Source organism: Dendrobates tinctorius, unplaced genomic scaffold (genome assembly GCF_039654945.1).
Source record: "Dendrobates tinctorius isolate UK_male_01 unplaced genomic scaffold, ASM3965494v1 ptg000082l, whole genome shotgun sequence".
Taxonomy (NCBI): Eukaryota; Metazoa; Chordata; class Amphibia; order Anura; family Dendrobatidae; genus Dendrobates; species Dendrobates tinctorius.
Genome location: NW_027361750.1, coordinates 23,473,022 through 23,487,260, shown reverse-complemented (window position 1 = coordinate 23,487,260; position 14,239 = coordinate 23,473,022). Strand labels below are relative to the sequence as shown.

General features: G+C 46.7%; 1 protein-coding gene across 1 annotated transcript; it reads right to left on the bottom strand.

Annotated features, from left to right (window-relative positions):
• Positions 1–5,969: 5,969 nt before the first annotated feature.
• Positions 5,970–11,217, bottom strand: RPS20 (ribosomal protein S20). Its single transcript, XM_073583979.1, has 4 exons — positions 11,062–11,217; positions 10,215–10,314; positions 9,236–9,309; positions 5,970–6,191 (listed from the first exon to the last, which is right to left on the bottom strand). The coding sequence occupies exons 1-4, from the start codon at positions 11,062–11,064 to the stop codon at positions 6,009–6,011; spliced, it is 360 nt and encodes a 119-aa protein (XP_073440080.1). The 5' UTR covers positions 11,065–11,217; the 3' UTR covers positions 5,970–6,008.
• Positions 11,218–14,239: the final 3,022 nt, after the last annotated feature.

Sequence of the window (14,239 nt, the reverse complement as noted above, 5' to 3'; positions counted from 1 at the left end):
AGCCGAATTTTAAGCAAAGTGTTCGAGTTCGACGAACGGCTCAAACACCGCCCAAAACAGCTCGAATTTGAACTTGGCGAACAGTTCGACTTGAACACCGCTCATCTCTAATCAGACAGTCTCAGGCCCAATATGGATTCGACAAGATTGTAGAAAGTTGAGAAATGGTACAGTATCACCGGATAACAGGTATATATAGCATAGTTTAAACATTAAAAATCTCTGTGTATATTTCCGGAGTCAGACAAAGACACTCACAGCCTCAGTATGGATTAGACAAGAATCTAAAAAGTCGAAAAAGGGTAATGTATTCGAAGCGTACACCAGTATACACTGTTGGGGTATTTTTAAATCTTCATATATATTTCAGTCTCAGTAAGACAGTCCAGACTCTCCGCAAGAGGAAACAAGATGGATACAAGTACAGATGGAAAGTTGAGTGATTGCAGAAATTTTGGAATTACTAATCACGGGAAAAGCTCCCAGGAGAATTCTCAGAGGCGAAGCTGACCCTCAATTACTTTGTCTGTGGAGACAGCGAAAACAGTTCTTTGTGAAAAAAGGGTTGCTGTATCGCAGTACCATGGATCCCATCACCGTTACTCATCTCCATCAAATTGTGATCACAGGGAGAGATGTAGACATGGTCCTCACTGCCTATCGTGATCTGTCAGGTGACTTTGGAGTGCAAAAGACAGAAGCCACAGGCCATAGGCGATTCTGTTGGATTGGCATGAGAGGACACATTTAAAAATGTGGGCAGGAATGTCACACGTCTGTGAGTAGGAAAACTGTGAAAGCTGATGATAAACCACCACTGCATCTCATTGTGAGTCGACGTCCATAACAAATGGAAGCCATTGATCATCTGAAGATAGAGCCCAGCAGGACTGGGCATAGCTACGTCTTAACCATCATCTATCAGTTCACCAAATTTGTAGTGACAGTCCCAGTGAAGGATTTAACAGCCCAGACTTCACAGCGGTGGAGCAGGGAGAGGTAAGTATTGCAAGTGCTGGGGCCCTGAGCAAGCAGGGGGGCCCACTCGTGGGCGGCGGTACTGGCACAGGGCCCCTCATAGTACGCCGTTGTGTCTGACAGGCGGGTGTGCACCCCCACCGTCAGAGACACTTGATTGTACTATGAGGGACCCTGTGCCAGTGCCGTCGCCGAAGAGTGGGCCCACCCATCTGTCCAGGGCAACGGCACTCGCACGGATGCGTGCGCCAGGTGGTGACCCCCGCCCTGGGGGGGGGAGGCAGCCCAGTTAGGGAGGTTGAAAAAATGGCATATGTTGATGTTGGACATTCAGCAGCTGCAAATGGAGGAATTGGAGAAGTCAGAGGAAGAGGAGGACAAAAGCGAGCCATTTTTCAGGAAACCTATGTGTCATCAGGGGAAGGTGGGACAAAATCCTTTGAAACCCATGCATGGTTCATTTTAATGAAGGTTAGATCATCAACATTTTGGGTCGACAGACGGGTCCTTTTTTCTGTCAGGATTGATCCAGCAGCACTGAAGACTCTTTCGGATAGCACACTAGCAGCAGGGCAAGCAAGCTCCTGTAAGGCATATTGTGCCAATTCAGGCCAGGTGTTCAGTTTACAGGCCCAATAGTTAAAGGGGAATGACCTGTGAGGGAGAACATCGATATGGAAGGAGAAGTAGTTTGTAACCATAGTTGACAACTGCTGTCTCCTGTCACTTTCTATCGATGCAGTATTACCAGTCATGTGAGCGGTACTTGAAAAATCAGTCCACAACTTGTTCATGAAACCCCTGTCTCCAACGCCACTTCGGATGTGTGCACCACGAACACCTCTTCCTTGTTGCCCCCTACGGCTCATGTGAGAACCATCACCGCTGCTGTGTGCTGGGAATGCCTCAAACAAACGGTTTACCAGAGTTGCTTGTTTGTTAGCCAATATTAGCTCTAGGTTCTCCTGTGGCATGATGTTTTGGAATTTGCCTTTATAGCGTGGATCAAGGATGCTGGCCAACCAGTAGTCATCATCGTTCATCATTTTGGCAATGCGGGGGTCCCTTTTTAGGATCTGCAAGGCATAATCACACAGGTGGGCCAATGTTCCAGGTGTCAATGATGCACTGCGAGTGCTGGGTGGAGGAGCACTTTCTGGCAAATCCACATCCCTCCAGTTATGCGCAAATCCTGTACCTGACCTTGCCACGCCAACATTTTCTCTTGCCCCCTGAGAAGCATCCTCCTCCCCTAAATAATGATCCCCATCCTCCTCCTCCTCTTCTTCCTCCACCTCGTCCAGGAGAGTTCCCTTAGCAGACAATGGCTGACTGTCATCAAGGCTTCCCTCCTCCTCTTCCTCCTCGGCTGCAGACGCCTGCTCCTTAATGTGCGTCAAAGTTTGCATGAGCAGACGCATAAGTGGGATGGTCAAGCTCATGATGGCGTCGTCTGCGCTTACCAGCTGTGTGCATTCCTCAAAACACTGAAGGACTTTACAGAGGTCTTTCAGCTTCGACCACTGCACACCAGACAACTCAATGTCTGCCCTCAAACTGCCTGCCCGTGTATCCTCCCACAAATGCATTACAGCCTGCCTCTGTTCGCACAGCCACTCAACCATGTGCAGGGTGGAGTTCCACCCTGTTGCAACGTCGATAAATAGGCAGTGCTTGGGAAGGTGGAGCAATCGCTGCAGCTTCTGCATACGACTGGAGTGTACGGGCGACCGGCGGATGTGCGAGCACAGTCTTCGCACCTTATGGTGCAGGGCTGGCTGTTAACTCCGGATAATTATTGAGGAAGCACTGCACCACCAGGTTCAAAGTGTGAGCCAGGCAAGGTATGTGTCGGAGTTTTGAAAGGGCTATGGCTGCCACAAAATTCCAGCCGTTATCACTAACTACCTTGCCAGCCTCAAGATGTAGACTGACCAGCCATGACTCAGTTTGTCGCTGCAAGTAGTCGGCCAGTATCTCCACGGTGTGTCTGTCGCCCAAACACATCATCTTCAACACAGCCTGCTGACGCTTACCACTAGCTGTTCAATAGTGGGACACCTCGCGTGCAACACTGGCAGCTGCGGATGGAGTGGTCGTGCGACTGCGCTCTGTGGACAAGCTTTCGCTTCTGGAGGAGGGTCGAACGCCTACAGCCAATTGTTTCCTATACCGTGGGCTAGGCAGCACTGTGCCACCGCCGGTGTCCCCTGTGGACCCTGCATCCACATTAACCCAGTGCGTAGTGATGGACACGTAACGGCCCTGGCCATGCCTACTGGACCATGCATCAGTTGTGAGGTGCACCTTTCCACTCACTGATTGCTTGAGTGCATGGACAATGCGGTCTTTCACATGCAGGTGGAGGGCTGGGATGGCTTTTCGAGAAAAGTGCCGACTGGGTAGGTCATAGCGTGGTACTGAGTAGGCCATGAGCTCGCGGAAAGCTTCGCTTTCAACCAACCAGTAGAGCATCATCTCTAACGAGATTAGTTTGGCAATGTGGGCGTTCAAACACAGTGTACGCGGATGAGTACTTTCTTGTCCTACAGAGAGTCTCTGGTAGGGTGAGCTGCACTTGAGAGCTGCGTATGGTGGAACTAGCAGTGGACATGGCGGACTGAGAGACGGTTGGTGATGGTGTTGGTGGTCTTGCTGATGGCCTAGATTCAGTCTTTCATAGCACTAACATTGTGATTCCCTGACTGCTTCGGCCTTGCGACGACACCTCAACATTTGCTGCTGGTTGTGTGCTAACCGGTGGGCTTACAGTGGGGGAAGCGCCCCTGTGACGCCACACAAAGCAAGCCAATCACTTGCATGCCCTTCTCAAAGATGGTGGTGACCGCTGCTCATGTCATCGCGTTGCCCACAGTGTGCGTCCTCCATCATTGGCTGAAAAAGGGCGCTGGAAGCACCATTTGAAACGCGACTCTGGCGCTCTGGTCGCCGACCTCACGCTATGGTCAGGTTTCATGAAACCCAACTTTAGCAGAAGTCGGCGACTTATGAATTTGAGACTCGTTTCGCTCAACTCTAGTGTTCATGTTATTTCCACTTTCTATGGGATATTTGTACATGGGCTCCCTCTGCTGGATATTGAACAGGTATTACTAGTAGAGTTTATTTCCTTTATAAGGGCTCCCCCTGCTGGATATTTATCAGATACTGCTACAATGTTTTTCCTTTATGTGCTGTATAATTTTGGGATATCTGTGCATGGGCACGATCTGCTGTATGATTTGTTTGCTTTTTTTGACCCAGGTGTACTTTAGTGTTTTGAAATTTGGCTGTAAAAAAATGTGCAAAATTTCCAACAGTGCACAAGTCAGACATTACATACCGGGAACTGCAAATAGACTTCCATTATCTAAAGGCCCATCAGCAGAGCGTAGGGTTAGGTGGGCCCTTGGGTGTCAGAGTCCCAGTAATAATCTATAATTTTTATAATTATTTTTTATTTATATAGCGCCAACATATTCCACAGCACTTTACAATTAAGCGGCCCGTATCATACAGGAACTCTCCATCAAAGGAACACTGAAGATAAATCCTTCATTCAGACCCACTGGGGATCACTTATTTAAGCGGTAGATCCATGTCACTTCTTGTAAGAGGATCCGATCCAGATGCCCTCCTCGGGGACCTATGTCACTTGTCTTATCCCCCATACTTTCAAGTCCAGTGTGTCACTAGTATGGTTACACCTCAGGTGTATAGATCGGGGTGTCTCGCTTAGGGTTTATACTCCTGTATCACTTCCCCCCCCCATGATGGCATATACTACCCCCTTACTTTGATCATTCATGTAGTATTCTTTTCCATTAGTAGGCCCGTATTCACTTTCAGTTTTTCTTCCAAGGGCTAGAACCTTATTCTTTGAGCAGTTGTACGTGGACTCAGTAAGTTGTGGGCTTAAACAATCTGCTTGTATCATTTCCTTTGAGATCCAATACAATTGCAGGTCTTTTTGTTACAATTGTCAAATTATTCAAAGAGCATATAGCACCATTTGGATTTTTTCCTGTGTTGACATAAGCACAGAAACTTTGTGGCAATGGGCGGTTCAGTCCGATGGGTGTCACAGGTCCAGCATCTTTCTTCCTGCGATGCCACGCTCCTGTCGCTTCATGGCTCCCTGGCATCACGCTCCTGCTCAGGAGTACTTATCTGCCCTGTTGAGGGCAGAGCGGATTTCTGCAGTGTGCAGGGCCTCTGATCTGTCCTGGCACCTGCGCACTGCAGTACTTTGCCCTCAACAGGGCAGAGAATTATATCCCTGCGCAGGAGCATGATGCTGGGGAGCTATGAAGCAAGCAGGAGGATGGCATCGCAAGATGGGAGGTGCCAGACCTGGAACACCCATCAGACCGGACCACCTTTCCCCTCAGGGGTGTAGAAGTTATTTTTGTTATCTTGCAGGTCGGACTAGGGACTTATCTACAGCATTATCGAATGCTGTAGATAAACCCAAAAGGTAGTGGCCGCATCTTATATCGGCCAAGCCTGGTGACAGGTTCCCTTTAAATGGCTGTGGAAGCGAGTAAGCAGTTCGATTAGGATTCCTTTGTTTAATGCAGCTGGAGAAGACACTGCTCCTGAGGCCACCCCACACGTCACCAATGGAAGTCTCACCCCCAGAGCTCCAGCCCTGTCCCCTAAAACATACATAGCATGCCATGAAGAATTGAGGTGTAGCACAATCCTGCGAAACGTGATCCCAACCAGACACTAACCCTACTAGTGAAGCTTTATCCCTTCATCTGACCTCAGACAGGGAGAGATGATGCAGTAGCTGTTTGTCAGTGTATGAGCACTGCATCACTAATGTAGGGGGATTAATGAGGCAGTTTGTGGGACTTTAAACCATTTCTTTGTACACTGCAGATCTCCTTTAATACCCCTCAATTTACATCTTCTCAATAGATATTGGAGTTGCTTCTAGATAAAAAGTACTTTATTCCATACATTCAAGTAGAAAACCCACAAAGTAGTTATAATCAAGATGTTTTATTCAGGTCATGTGGCATTTAGGCATCAGCAATGGTGACTTCAACTTCTACACCAGGCTCGATACTGATGGAAGTGATCTGTTTCACAATCTCAGAGGGACTGTGCAGATCGATTAGGCGCTTGTGGATTCGCATCTGGAAGCGATCCCAAGTCTTGGATCCCTCACCACAAGGGGTTTTTCTTGTAGTGATACGCAGCGTCTGAAAAAGAAAAAAGTCAGTCAATTTTAATAGACGATTTAGCATTGAAGTCATTAATTTCTTAAGTGGCAGATTTTTAAAAATAGTCTTCTATAGTTCAATTTTAGGCACAGAGAAGTGCAGTCAGTCCTCTTAACTTCAGGAGAAAAAAAAAACAAAAAAAAACCACAAGGGGTGGGGGTACCAGCACAGGCAGCTCCAGTAGTTTTGCCCACAAGGCATAACGTATTCTTCAGTCATTAATGCTGAGGCCTGCGCTTTACCTTGGCAGCCAGGTCTAGAATAGCGAGAGTCTTCTCACAGGTCTCAGAGGTCAAGTGAAAAAAGACCAGAAACTCGCTTGAGCAGCAGATGGCCGGAGCCCCTTGTGCTGGGTCCACTAGGCTTAGAGCACGAGTGCCTGTATCACATGAGCTTCATTCACGACAAAAGATGTATATACAAGTCATATGTCATGTATTCCCTTCAGACAAGGGCTTAGACGCTGCTTATTTTCCCACACATGACAGCCGGTTTGATCAGCTGTCATGTGCGTCCAAGGCTATGCACATGTTGACTAAAATTTCTGCAGCTCTTGGCAGGAAACATGCAGTTTTTGGTGCATTTTTGAGTGAAGTTAATGGCGAAAAAACAAAACAATTTGACATGCTGCAGATTTTCTACACCAAATCTGCAAGTCAAAAATACTCAAAGTGTGCATGACACTTAAATCTGCAAGGGAAAAGACACCAAATCTGCAGCATGTGCCCACAGCCTAACAGCTGCAAGTGGAATCTCAATCCACCCATGGCCGTTAACATGTTAAACGCTGCTCTCAATCTGACAGCAGCATTTAACAAATTAGTGTGTTGGAAGCATGCCACCAACACTGCCCATCAGCACCAGTCACATGATCTGGGGAGCACTGATGTGTTGGCATGACCAAAGGCATCTGCAGGAGACCCCTGTGGTTGTCATTGTCAATCTACTATGAGCACCACCCCATGACCAGTGTTCAAAGCAGATGAGCATTTCTGCTACACATAAAAGCTGAAGGACAAGCGATCAGATGACAGCTTCAAGTCCCGAGACAATTGAAGCCAGTAAAAGTGTAAAAACCAGAAGTTTCACATCTAATGGGAGGGCCAAGTACCGACATAACCTATCATAGGAGTCTCTGCAGAGAATGACGGCCCAAACCAAGTGCTGGCACTTTGTAAGGTGCATCTAAAGTTGAGCCATAATACACTTAGGGGTAAAAAAGAATTCACTAATTATCCCCAAAAGAAGCGAACCAACACACCATATATATAAAAAATATTATTTTATTGAATATCAAAAATATTCCAATTTTAATAAAAATTACAGACTACATAATACCTTACTCATAACATACCCCAACGGGGAAAAATGCACAGACCATGAACACGGATAAATAATCCTTCTGTTAATAATCATAATATTCCTGTACAATTCATGGAATAAGGCAACAAGACCAATATTATAATAATCCTAAATAGGAATCAATCTAACCTTGCCGTTATAAGACGCCACTAAGTTTTATAGTATGCAATCATAAGTCTCACTCTAAATATAAAAATTCAGGGTAATAAGAAATCCTATGAGGTTATAGAGATACGACATAATACCAGCACCATATAAAGCCGTCATATCGACAAAATCGGGGAGGATTAATCTAACCCCGCTGTGAAAAGCACCGATACAACATGGGCTAAAATAAACTTAGGACACATAAAATGACAAGGTAGAAGAGCTATCAAACTGATAATTACCTTAGACCGGATTATGCAGGTGTAAATAATCCTGTGCACAGATCCCCGCGCCCCGACGCACGTTTCGCCCTCTAGCTTCTTCCGGAAGAAGCTAGAGGGCGAAACGCGCGTCGGGGCGCGGGGATCTGTGCACAGGATTATTTACACCTGCATAATCCGGTCTAAGGTAATTATCAGTTTGATAGCTCTTCTACCTTGTCATTTTATGTGTCCTAAGTTTATTTTAGCCCATGTTGTATCGGTGCTTTTCACAGCAGGGTTAGATTAATCCTCCCCGATTTTGTCGATATGACGGCTTTATATGGTGCTGGTATTATGTCGTATCTCTATAACCTCATAGGATTTCTTATTACCCTGAATTTTTATATTTAGAGTGAGACTTATGATTGCATACTATAAAACTTAGTGGCGTCTTATAACGGCAAGGTTAGATTGATTCCTATTTAGGATTATTATAATATTGGTCTTGTTGCCTTATTCCATGAATTGTACAGGAATATTATGATTATTAACAGAAGGATTATTTATCCGTGTTCATGGTCTGTGCATTTTTCCCCGTTGGGGTATGTTATGAGTAAGGTATTATGTAGTCTGTAATTTTTATTAAAATTGGAATATTTTTGATATTCAATAAAATAATATTTTTTATATATATGGTGTGTTGGTTTGCTTCTTTTGGGGATAATTAGTGAATTCTTTTTTACCCCTAAGTGTATTATTGTGTTTGAAGTGCCAAAAATTGATCTTAAGGACATTTTTAGTGTCTTAAAGTTGAGCCATGCCAAGGTGCACCAACTACTTGTTTTTGCCTTTGACTGGCATTATAGAGCCAGAAAAGGGTGGATAGGTTGAAATCAAATAGGTGACAATGTGCACTTAAGTGTTTGGCCCATAATGCACCAAGCGCCTGTACTTTGGTCATTCTGTGTTGACAGACTAAGGCAATAATGAAGTACAACAAAACCCTGCTGAGCTGTGTGATGAAAGGAAAGCCTACGATCAGGAGTACATAGCCCAATATACTAATTATGCTAGGCTTTCCTGTCCCAGACTGCACAACCATTGACTAACTGCTCACATGCCCTTATAGTATAATCCCAAAATAAAATTATAATAAACATCCCTTATTGTTATATATGTGGACTATTTATACATCTATAATCCATCTATTCAGAAGCTGTTGGAGCTCAACAGGCGACATCGAAGTGTAAGGTTCAGTTTCGATAACACAGGCATGAGCCGAGCATGGTTGTATGTTTCTGATCCCGTTACCTTGGTAGGCATGCGCACAGGTCCCTTCACCTTCAGATTCTTCTCCTTGGCCCCACGGATCAGATCAGCACAGACTAAGAGTCAAAATTACGATCATTAATCATCTTATTTGCATACGCATCACTGGCATAAATATGAGTATTCTAGCCACAGTTCTGATAAATCGGCTATAACACAAGTCACTGAAATTAATCCTTATTGCCAATCAAACTAGACAATTGAGAACAGGAACAAAAAAAAAAAGCCTAGTAGCGCATGTAAAAAAAAATAAAAAAATTATGCTCTCACGATAAGGATATAGAAGTTTTGACTGCATCCCAAACACTATTCTAATCACTCAGGTAAGTCTGCATGTGTTCCCCAAGCCGTGCGGATGTGCCGCATCTTGTGAATGGCTATGGGTGAGTCTATGCTGCAGTTAATCGACGCGCTTCAGCTTGTTAGGCTGGGTTCACACGTAGCAGAACGCTCGCAGAAATTACTGCGAGAATGCCATTCCGCAGGAAAATCGCATTTTAAATTCCCACAGAAAAACTAGCATTTAGCGTAATTAGCTTGCAGAATTGCTAGCGCTTTCCAAGCGATCTGTAGCATCGCTTGGAGAACTGATTGACAGGTTGGTCACACTCGTCAAAGTGTTTGACGAGTGTGACCAACTTTTTACTATTGAGGCTGCCTATGCGGCATCAACAGTAAAAGATAGAATAAAAAAAAAAAAAGAAAAAGGTTTCCCTTAATATTTTATAGGACTTGTTTGGCGTTTTACAGATCCCTAATAAAGTGAACGGAGAGCAGTGCGCCCACAACAACCTCTTTATTCAGAGGCCATGTCACCAAATGGAAGAGAGTGAAGGCGGCTCACGTCTACATAGTACCCAAGGAACCTGCACAGCCGACATTGACAGCATACTCTACATTTAGGGTACAAGACAGTAGGGACACTGGACACAAGCACATTCAATATATATTCGCAACCAACCTTTCTCCAGTGATTTCACATTGCGACTTGTGAGTGTAATTCGGATACGATGAATGGCCACTTCCTGATCAACAGGTGCTTTGCCTGTATCTTTAAAAGCCTGGGGAAAAAAAAAAAAAAAAAAATACGATGAATACAAAGAAAGCCGAGAAACTAACCATGCACCAGAGATGTCTGGCTACATTAGATTTAGGCTTCAGCACTGCAGAAGTCAAGGAGAGCCAGCACCTTCACTGTCCTATGAGCATCCATGAAGAACATTCTCTGGATAACAGATCTACAGTCCCAGCTCCTCCAGAACCACAAACCTGCCGTCCGACTGTCCCTCAGGCAATTCCTGCAGGAGCTCCCTGCAGCATCAGCCCAGTGTTCGTAACCAGATACATAGGCATCTATGGGAGCCATCATCACTGCCCAGCAGCTCCACTAGAACAGCAGGATAAGGAGAGTGCAGCACTAGGGTCTGCAGTCTCTACAACAGAGGGGCTCCAGGACCACCGATCTCCAACACATCCACCCCTATAAGCCAGAATATATCAACAAAGGCCCCCATGGATAGAGCTGCTGGACCCCACAAGACGTGGCCCTGGTCAGCCTGGCAGAGGTGATCACTTTACAGCCAGACACCTAGGCACAGCAGCCTGCACTCTGAGTGCATACAGCCGGCAGACCACCAGAGCTCGGGCCTCCTCCCCGGACTCTAGACCATCACCCCGCTCCTAACACGGGATTGTTATGGCAGCAGCTGCCCGCAATAACCGGCCACATGAGCCCCCAGGACACCATGTTACCGCAGCGAGGATGCCCGCGTGTATACGTAATGGCGCAGGGATTACGGCCGCCTCACCATGTCTGATCACCTTCCTGACCGACTTATTCGTGTACGGTGAGAGCGAACAGCGGTGAGCCAGGAGAAGGGCTCAGCACGATGCACACACCACAGGGGCTGTACTCAGAAAGAACGAACACGCCCGCCACCCTGCTATTTATACTAGCCAGGCTTCCGGCCTGCAGGAAATACGTCATCACCACAGAGCCAGCGGTACCGGCCGCCATGTTTAGTCAGGGCAAACAGCCCTTACTTTACACTTGTAAACATGCAAGTGCAACTAGAGAGGTCCGGGCTGTTGTTCAGGCATTCACCACATACATACGTGGCTCCAGCGCTCCCAGAATTGGCGTTACTTCTTGTAACATAAGGGGTTACTACTACGGTCCTGCTATTCAAGTTATTCTGCTTCTCCTTTGTCAATTTCCAAAACTCCTCCCGTGAACTGACCCCGCCCACAGCAATTGGCCCTGTATGCCTCATTCAATGACCAATGCCTCATCCAATGACTGATGCCACATCTAGTGTTAGGAACGGCGGAACGCACTAAATAAAAATAAATAATAAAGTGCGTTCGCCGCTCGGGGTCCACCGTGCAGTAGATGTTACACCGCTGCTAGGTAATGACAGACGAGCAATATAGCGGTATAATGCGCACGGGTTAGACTTCACCCGAAGTGCGCAAAGCGGGCTCTGTTAACACACAGAGGTCCGCAACATAAACATACAAAAACACTGAGCCTGTTAGTATCACAGGCCTCAGGTAAATGCACACACGGTGTCAGGTCACAGGAGCAGGACCTAAGACAGAGGAGCTGCGTCCGTCTAGACCTACAGTGTGTGCGGCGTCGCTACTGCGAGCGCCAAGAAGGGCTGCAACTGCAGCGTGGCGTAGGACACTGCCGCAGGACGACACAGCTACAAAGCAGGCGCAACGTCGGACGCTAGCGCAGAGGTGCGGTGTGCACAGTGGCCTAAGGCTTGCCACTGACTGTCGCTGACTGCTGAAATAATTCCCTATCACCATGCGCAATATCAGAGGGAAGAGGTTTCTTAATAAGTCAGTCACCGGAATCATACATCCATCACCATTCACACATAGCAAGTATAGTCTATACTAGCGCATGGCTGAACGGGACCTTCCAGATCTCCGAGATGGACCAATGAGATCTGGAGCAGGACCTGTGCACATGACTCCCGATCTCCAATGGGAGATCGTCTCATGAGCATGCCCAGTATGAGCACAGAGGAACTTAGGCTAGTTTCACATTTGCGCTTTATAGCGCAGCGACGGCCTGCGCACGGCCGCCGCTAAGCCCCGCCCCCTGCCGGCTCCCTGCCCGCCCCTTCCGGTCATCGCCGCCTTCTAGCGCACATGGGCGCTTGCGATCTGCGCACCCTATCTCTTTAGCATAGGGTGCGCAGATCGTGCGCTGGCCGTGCGCTAGCAGGATTTTGCCGTGCGCTGCACACTTTTGAAGGTGCGCCCGTGTGCGCCGAACGCAGCATGTTGCATTTCGGCGCGCACGGCGCACCTTCAAAAGTGCGCAGCGCACGGCCAGCGCCCGATCTGCGCACCCTATGCTAAAGATAGGGTGCGCAGATCGCAAGCGCCCATGTGTGCTAGAAGGCGGCGATGACCGGAAGGGGCGGACAGGGAGCCGTCAGGGGGCGGGGCTTAGCGGCGGCCGTGCGCAGGCCGTCGCTGCGCTATAAAGCGCAAATGTGAAACTAGCCTTAGTCTCTGGAGCGGTCTGCTGCAAAGTAATCTCTGCAGTAGATAGACAGCAGGAGACCGCAGAATGTGAGGCTCTGGATTCCTGCAGAGCAGACGCAGAAACCTGACGCCTAACATCTAGTGACCAATGTCACATCCAATGACCGATGCCACATCCAATGACCGATGCCACATCTAGTAACCAATACCTCATCTAATGACCGATGCCACATCCAGTGACTAATGCCACATCTAATGATCGATGCCACATCCAATGACCGATGCCACATCCAATGATCAACTAGTCTAATATCTGCTGCGAAAGAATCCGATCTGTGGTTGTTGAATAATCATCTTCTAAAGTTTTCATGTGACGTCTTCTGTGCATCGGGGTGGGTCTAGGGGGTAGGGCCTTCTTCTGCTTCTCTGACCCTCCACCCGTCTCCTCTCTTTTACAGGTTGCTGAGACTGGTCTCCTTTTTAAAATTCGGCACCACTGCTATGAACGAGGTGGGCGGCACGTGCGCAGAGTGATTTTAGATTCAGTCTTCAGGTCTTCAGTAACATGGCATGCGTAGATCAAGATTTCAGCTTACTGAAGACGTCATTGAGCTGATATCTTGATCTGCGCATGTGCCTCCACAGGCGCCATTTTCTTGAAGACTGGCAGAAGACCTGTAAAAAAAACAGGAGGCTGGTGGAGAGGCAGAGAAGCAGAAGACCATAGGCCCACCCTGATGTACAGAAGGCGTAATTAGATTAAAACTTTAGAGGATGATTATTCAACCACTGATCGGATTCCTTCACAGCAGGTATCAATTTAATCAGCATCATAGTGCCCTTATGCCCATGGCATTACTATATAGTTCCAGATCCCGCTGACAGGTTCTCTTTAAGGATAGTAAATGACTCTTTTCAAGTCTCTTATTTCTTTATTTTTGGCAGACCGACGGTAAAAGTCACAGAATCAAGATTTGTCCGATTTGCACACCAAACTCACATTTCAGTGAATAGTTGTGTAATTTATACAGATCACGTACAGAATAGACAGCTAAAAAAAAAATATTGGAGGGCCCTATGAATCTGAAGGTCCACTAAGGGGCAGTAATAAAATAGTGGGTGTTGTTGGAGCCTATAACCACCCTTGGGTCCCTTCACATAGCCAATATTATTCTATGCGTTCTCTTTGACTTCTAACAGGTAGGTTCCCCTTAACCCTTGGACTTCTGCAGCAGAGCTATACTGTATCATGTGTTGTGGAATCTCATTCAGTATGGCTAATGCATGTGGAAACCACAAGCTGTTTCACTCAGAATCCGTTTCAATAAGTCACTTGACACATTTTTTTTCTGAGACACACAAAGATTTGACATGCTTCAAATTTCAAACTCCATACTGGTTGTTAATTTTTTGAATGTAAAATTGATAATCTTATCTGTTTGTCCAGTGTTATAGTACAGTGCTGAAAATCTGCAGCAA